This window comes from Pteropus medius, unplaced genomic scaffold (assembly GCF_902729225.1).
Source record: "Pteropus medius unplaced genomic scaffold, Ma_sr-lr_union100, whole genome shotgun sequence".
Classification (NCBI taxonomy): domain Eukaryota; kingdom Metazoa; phylum Chordata; class Mammalia; order Chiroptera; family Pteropodidae; genus Pteropus; species Pteropus medius.
The window spans coordinates 2,547,064-2,554,810 of record NW_024342466.1 but is presented as its reverse complement, the minus strand read 5'-3'; the positions used below and the strand labels follow the sequence as shown (position 1 = coordinate 2,554,810).

Genomic DNA, 7,747 nt, shown 5'->3' with positions numbered 1-7,747 from the left:
GGGGAAGCACACGCACCCGGTCACTCCCGTCCGGCCGGGCAGAGCTGTACAGGTAGGAGGGCTGGAGGATGAAAGCAAATGGCAGGATTTAGAGTCATAGTGACCAGGTGACCGTGCTTTCGGTTAGTCGCGACCGAAGTACTGGCCAACAGTTAGAAGGCAAAAAGCCGACGTGGGCACCGCGTTTTCAGCAAATCTGACAGATGCAAACGCAGATTCACAATAAAGGTAAACATGAGATAACTTCAAACTTTAAAACAGCAAACTTCTTTGAAATATGACTATTATCTGGTCATTTCTTTTCAGCCATTCCTGGAAAAAAGGGTGAGGGAATGAGGCAGAACGTGACAGCAAGGCCAGCGCCACCCGCCCGGGCAGCCGGGCCCGCAGCTCGCAGGCGCAGCCAGGCTGGCGGAGCGCGGAGCGTGGCAGTCGGTCCATGAGTTCCCCGCACACGGACAGGGAGCAGGAGCAGTGTGTTTAGTTCCGTCAGGGGATGCCAGCGTCAGCCTTCACGACACCCTCGGACCGGTCGGCCTGCCTCAGCGGCCGGGGCTGGCACCGCCCTGCAAAGGGGGCCACACCCGGAGCCCCGTGCGGGGACACAAAGCCTAGTGTGGCCACAGACTGTGCTCCTCAGTGGAGGCGGTGGCATGACTCACTCACAGCAGAGGCCACAGAAGGCCACCGCCCCCGCACGGGGGCCACCGGCCAGTCCTGGGATGTGCATGCCCCGGAGGAATCACTCAGCAACACGAGGGAGGGGACAGGGGACGGTGCGGGGAGGTGACCGTTCGACCTCCACAAGGCGATCCCCACTGGGAGCTCAGGCACTGCTTCCTGGTAGGACACTCGCGTCCCTGCCACTAACGGGGCCAGGGCCCCGGCTCCCTGCGGCCTCCTGAAAACAGGAAGTGGGAGGGCAGCGGCCTAAGAAACAGCGCTGTCTCCGCCACTTCTCCAACGCACAGGAGTCCAGATATGGACAAAAAGCCTTCCAAATTGCTTCCTGGACACATTTGCAGGAGAAAAATATCTTTAAAAAACAGACGAAATCCCAAACGGGGAACAATTGCTGGAAAAGGAGGAGGAACCCAAGAGACCAGTTTTTTGGACTTGAGCTTTTGAAAATAGCCATTCGTCAGAGCCTCCTTTTCCCTAAGTTCCCTTTTTCTATATAAGGCCCTAAATGGTTTCTGATAATATTTTAAAAGGTTGAGAAAAGTCTCACCAAGTTAGTCGAGCCCATTAAAACACCTGCTGGGCTCTGCCCCGTGGACTTTGGAGAGGTTGAAGTGTCCACACCTGTTAGTAATGGAAATGACACGCAGAGGGACGGAGGAGGAGGGGGCAGGGACAGGACAAGGAGAAGGACAGACCCGGCTTCCATCCTGGGCCGACGGGGCTTTGGGAGCACGGCCGCCTCGGGGAAGGCCGAGGTCGCAGCAGGAGAGTCTCTGTAACGAGAGAATGTGGTGGGTGGGGGGAGACGGGCTCCCCTCGTCTCGGGGTGCAGCGTGGGGCAAACTCACACAGAAGCACCCTTCACGACAAACTGGGTAACGTGCACGCACTCACGGGAGAGGAGGACAGAAGGCGATCACCACGGCTCCGCCCACACGGCCGGCACGCGGGGCCGCGCTGGGGCCCGAGTCTACACCCGGGCCAAGACGAGTTCACTAATTTTACTCGGGAGTTTGGGAGGTCGTCGTGACGTGAGTTCTAGTTTTTAAAGTTTGGCGGGAAAAGCTCCAAGCGAGAATTCGCAGAGATACCTCCACCTTACGTAGCAGCACGTGTCCTGGGGACGGCCCCCTTGGCCGGGCACTCACACGAAGCCCGTGTCTGGGATTCGGGGCAGGCGCGACACAGGCGGCCCTATGACTCTGAGACCAACAGTCTGCACAACACGTCTGGGGAACACTACTCTATAAATTAACCGTTTCCCCAGGTAAAACGTTTCACCCAAGGTAAAGGACACTTGGGGAGGAGGCCAGTTGCCTTGGACATCTAAGCCGCAGTATTCTACGCACCAGGTAAGAACGGGCAGGCCTTGCTGGGGAAGGCGGTCCATTCGAGTAACTGGGAGGCACCTGAAGATATCTCACTATCCCTTCAAGGTCCCCTAACTTGTGTCCATCGTTCCTGTGCCTTGAATAAGACACACTTACGTGACCTGAGGGGCAGGCAAGTGGAATTCTGGGGTGGACAGGGAGAAAGTTTTTAACACTGAACACAAATACTGAAACTGGTTCGAGGGGCTGGGAGGACGGACGCGCGGAGGACCACGTCGCCGTGTGGGAGAAAGCGCCCACAGCCACCTCCCGATGCCGGGCCGTCAAGTCTGGGGTTTGCTTCTGGCAAGTCTAAAAGGTCGGAGGAGTTGTTTAGAAGAGGCTTCAGTGCTCTGTGCTACCTGGAGACCTTCCCATCGCTCCATTTTAATAAACTTAAGCCAGCGGGAACACACGCCCGATCTGCAGTCAGTGCTTACTGGGAAGACTCCGAGGGTGGATGAGGGGAACGAGACGCGGGCGTCGGAGTGGGCGTCGGAGGTGGGGACGCGTGGCCTCGGGGAAGTTCTGACGAGTTTTAGGTTTTGAATAGGTCGGCTCTAGTTTTGACTTTAACACTTTGGATGTGGGTTATTTCTCTGAAAGGGGTTTAAGGCAGTGGGGTACATGCTAAATTCCGGTGAATAACCCACTTCTGGGCATTAGATCCCTGTCGCCACCTTCCACGTGAGAGTGGGCGTCTCCACTTGGACACTGAGGAGCAAGAAGCTTTCTGAAGGACAAAGTGCTCTCTGCAAAACCTCCCTTGAATGCAAAGAATATACACAGTGCTCCCAAATTCAAGGTATTAAAACCCACCAAGACTCTGGGGTTTTAGCTGATCTCATATTCTGTCCAAACTCACCTACTGGGGGAAGAGGGGCCACAAGCCAAGAGTGAGGGCTGGAGTGTTATTCTTACAGGGCGCTGGAGGGCAGCGGTGGGCAAGCAAGCTGAAGATGGTGATGGGGCCGCCAGCGATGTCCGGATTCCCCGCTACCCACCATCCCAGACTCAGGAGCAGGAATAGGAGGGGACCAGGCATGGCAGAGGCGAGGACACGGACTCCTGTGGCTCCACCTGGCTAGCCTCCATTTATTCCCCAGTTATACCTTAAGATTGAGTTCACACCCTCAGCCGTGACTGACAAAATGAGTTTCTCCCTGTCTCCCTACCTCCTGCCACACCAGTGTTTCTGGCAGACGAGCCTGCCCTCTTGTTCTAGAAGCAACTGCGTCTGGAGTGCCTGTCTCACTTCTGGGATCCTCCTTCTGAAACGAGCTCGCTGTGTTCGCTGCATGAACCTGAACCTCGCTGAGGACAAATGAGACTTACGGGTTAGGACTCTTCAAATAATTTAGAAATGTTCGCCTATCAGAATAGATGTATGCCCTTAAAGTGTGCGAAGGAACTCTGCCGTGTAGACAAACGAGTGGATGTGGATTTGGTTTACATTCTGAGTCCAGTCCCTCCCTGAGACATTGTCCCCACGTTGCATGTACTCTACGAAGTGATTCTGTTTTCAGGGACTCTTAAAAAATGGCCTTCGAGGCTTTCTTCCTTTTTCTTCCTTTTGATTAATTCTAAGTACAAATCCACATCAATACTTCCTTCCATTGTACCCAGCTGAATTCCCACAATTCCTCAAACATCTGAACGTGACTTCAAATGCGAGAGAGTGGGGGGAAGCCTGAAATTAGCTATTCACGGCCAATACGCAGAAAATTGGTGAACTAGGTGTCAAAAGCGAAGGGAGAGCCGCATCCGCACACACGAGCTTGCATGCTACTAAACGCGTGCTTTCTGAGCGCAGCCCGGGAACGATTTAAACGGAAACCAACCGACTTCTCCTCCCTGGATGAGCACAAAGTAGAGGGTCTGCCATCACCGCTGCAGCTGGAATTCTGGGCATCAAAGAAGACATAATAAATGATGAACGCTCCTCACTGCCCCCAAAACACCACCTGTCCCGGTCAAAGGCAAATGCAAAGTTACACAATTAAACAAGCATCACTTATCCAGGAATGCCGAAGAATCGAGAGCTTCTGCCACAGCAGATATTCTCAACATCTAGAGGTTCTCAGCTCTGGTTCACATGCCAGGGTTTACGGCTCAGTGATGTCATGCGGCTTAACGATTGTTAGTACTTTTCAGTTTTCCCATCTCTCGTATTATTTGTAATTACGTACTAACCCTCGTGACGGACCGTCTATAACCTCCTTGTTTGGACTTTCAGTATCCCAGGCCCTCTTAGCGAACTCCAACTCCATCGTGGCAAAATCTCCCATCTTCCTTAAGGGCAGGGAGGCGAGAGGAGCCTGGGTCACCCCCTCCCCGCCGACAGCCATTCTCCACAGAACGCAAACATCCTGCAGCCATCTTTACGGCCTCTCGGGCTCTTGGAAATATACTCTGAAACGATCAGAGCCGAGAAACTGGATGGGGAGGTGACTGCGTGAACATGACGAGTGATGGCCTGACGTGGCGATCAGTCGAGCAGTCCCCCTTTGGGGACCGAGTGAGTCCCCAGTGTCAGCCCGGTGACTTCGCCCCTTCTCGTGACCGGCGTGGCCGTCCGACCTCTTCCCTGAGCCCATCCACACACCGTCCCTGGGGTTCTCTGCTCCAGGATCTTCCCCTACATGCTGCCGCGTTAGATGGAGGTTATTTGGTTCTGCGGCCGTTAACTTTCTTGATTACTTAAGTCAATTTCACATCGATTTCACTGTGGTCAACAGTTTTAGTTCTTTCGCTTGCTAGAGGTATTAAGTTTTAACTAAATCATAAGCGCACTTATACCGTTTTAACGTAAAAACCAGATGAAAATACACGGCTATCTGTAGGACCTAGAGGTTGACGTCATCTTGCACTGTAACAAAATGCTGACAGCTACGTGTTTGGAATGTTCTAGAGAAGAATGTAATTCTGGGCAGAAGCGGTACTAAATAACTCCTGCAGTAACTTCCAGCTCTAAACTATAATACTTATTATAAACTATAATACTGTAATACTGATCCATTACAGAGAAACAATTAGGGTGAAACGTTGCAAACTAGTCACTAGAACCCTGGCAAGCGGTCTGGGGCTGTCGGAGAACACCGCGGCTCTTTCCCAGAATGCCAGCACGACCCGGACTGCAAGACGCAACGGTGTGCCGCTTGCTTCTGTCCCCAGAGTGGACAAAAACTTAAATACGTAACAGAACTGGAGAAAGTCCAAAGGAAGTCAAGGCCAAGAGCAACACGGAGGAAGACAGGGCCTCACACAGAGAGGCTTTTTCAGCCTGGAATGAGGAAGGCTTATGTGAAGCAGAAGTGTCTGCCTTCCTTAACAGGGACAGGGGTGAAACCCTGACCGGCCAGTTTCAGAAAGATCAGGTGGGGATGAGTTACTCTTTTGAAACCTGAAAATATATCTTAAGTGTATATATATATGTGTATATATATATATATATATATAAGTGTATCTTAATGTAATATAATTAAGATAAATTCAAAGAAATACTATTTTGCACAGCTAAGAAAATTACTGTAAGAAAAAAGGAAGCAAACATAAGTACAGGAAGATCTGTGACAGTATCTGCAGCAGGTCGTGAAACTTAAATTAAATGTCTCCAGTTTAACCTTCTGAAACCCCCAAACGCCTCCTTGACAAACCTGTGGGCCTACCCCGCTCTCCCCAACGCTCCTCGGCTGGCTGGTCCTGTCCTTCCTCTCTCTCCCTCTTCTGCCTCCCACCCCTGAACCTGGAGCATTCTGACACGAATGTTCAGGAAAGCGCGGGCTCTAGACTGTGTCCTAAAAATGACAAACGAGAGATGTGGAAGACTGTGAATTTAAGCAGGTGTGAAAGCGGAACCCACTTAACACACACGTCGCACACTGTACCCACGGCAACGAAGTAACGAAAGGGCTCATCTTTAGCGCTAGATCTCTTTAGAGATTCTTCTCAATGTGGATATCTTACGCTAACATTCTAAGGATGTTTACTAGTTGAGAAACAGTAGCTTTATTCTATCATGCACTAGGAGAAAAAAAAAAGCCCCACTATAATAGAAAAAAAGAAAAATAAAGACACTAAATTAAGCGATATTTTTAAAAAGCTTCGCAGCAACCCGTTTGAATTTAGCCATGCAAATGTACTATACTAACCCTGCCAGATCTTCTGCTCAGGGACTGTGATCCATATAACCCTCCATCATAACCATTTGTCTGTTTCAATGAAAAAAGGAAAACCGACATCAGCATACAAAGCAAGACACAGGTACAGAACAGCAAGGAAGAATCAGCCAGGCACACACTGAGCTTTCTTAGTGGAGCGGATGAATGCCAGCCCAGGACAGCAGAACTCCTAGCCCGCCCCTCAAATGCCTCGTGCATGCCCATGGCTCACCACAACCCAGGGCGAAGTCACCAGTTAGCCTAGCATTGCATTCAGAAGATGCAGAAAGAGCTTCTATTCAGTCGATAATTAAATGTAAAAGTTCATCCTGGAAGAACAGTGGGAGGTAATCCTCTATGCTTGTGGTTCGTTCATCTAGTCTTCCTACTTTATTTTTCAAAATGAACTCTGAGGGCCTGGTTCACAATTTCATAATCTGTCCTCCGAGAAGGAGCAAGCTCGGTGGATGCCCGTCTCTCCGCTCCCAGCCCGAGCTCCCTGGACCCCAAGCACGGTCCTCATTCATCTCTAAGGAAATTCCTGCTGATTAAGAAAGAGCTGTCAAGTGACAATGGCAAAACCAGCTCTCGTGATGGAAGGAGGAGGGGCAGTCCCCACGACCGGTAAAGATGGGCGATGCCAGGGCTCCTGGACGGGAGTCCAGATGCGACCTGGAACAAGTCACTTCATCCACTGGAACCCCCACTTCCTCGGCTGTGACATGGGCAAGGCCATCGTGAGGATTAAATGGGGTGGGGGGACTGTTTGGCACCCATAACATCAATGTGGAATTCATGAATTTCCAGACAGATTATAAATCCAGGTGCATGACATCTGGACTGTGAAAGTATATATTCACTACACCTCAAAAAACAAACCAGCTTGAAGTTTCTAAGTTAAACAAGAGTATGTCGAAATCTCTCGGCATTCAATTTCAAAACTCTACAAGGGACATTAAAACATTTTTGAAACAAACTTAACAGCCAGAAAACCTCTGGAGACCGGCAGGAATTCTTGATTGACAAGATTTGACATGGAAACACCTGTTAAGGACCTGTTTGTATATTTCAGACTCAGCTATAGTCTCTCGATATCTGTTTGAAAACTAGTTTCTGGAAAAAATATAATAAGGCTAACATCAATCAATATTAGATGACTTTTACTTTACTAATAAATGAGGAATAAAGATGTGTCACAATTTCACAATCCCTCCGGATTGCGAAATACAAATTTCACATATATAAATATAAGTTTCACAATATAAACCCTCCGATTCCCACGGCAGCTTATCAAGCACAGCCTGCTGTCTACTTGGACTCATTCTCCAGCCTGACGGGCGGCATGGAGCAGAGGGTGGGTACAGGCTGGGAGAGGGAACACCTGTCATCTGTTACCCTTTCTCTCCTGGCCTGCCACGAAAAACTCAGGAACAACTCGTATGTGGAAGGCCTTGGGGAACAGCACCCCCTTCTGCGGGAATGGAACTCTCCCGTGGGAAATACATTCCTGGACCGTGTTCCCCAACCTACAGG

The 7,747-nt window shown here is 50.4% G+C and overlaps 1 protein-coding gene across 11 annotated transcripts in view; it reads right to left on the bottom strand.

Annotated features, from left to right (window-relative positions):
* Positions 1 to 7,747, bottom strand: part of LOC120600862 (leucine-rich repeat flightless-interacting protein 2-like) — a 73,138-nt gene that overhangs the window by 34,369 nt on the left and 31,022 nt on the right. For 5 of the 11 annotated variants that reach the window (XM_039860475.1, XM_039860482.1, XM_039860491.1 and 2 more), the window contains 4 exons: positions 6,206 to 6,265; positions 3,896 to 3,958; positions 1,380 to 1,457; positions 17 to 61 (listed from right to left, as the gene is read on the bottom strand). The exons of the other annotated variants lie outside the window; for them this stretch is intronic. In XM_039860475.1, the coding sequence (XP_039716409.1) occupies positions 17 to 61; positions 1,380 to 1,457; positions 3,896 to 3,958; positions 6,206 to 6,265 (246 nt within the window). The remainder of the gene's footprint in view (positions 1 to 16; positions 62 to 1,379; positions 1,458 to 3,895; positions 3,959 to 6,205; positions 6,266 to 7,747) is intronic. 11 annotated transcript variants of the gene reach the window in all.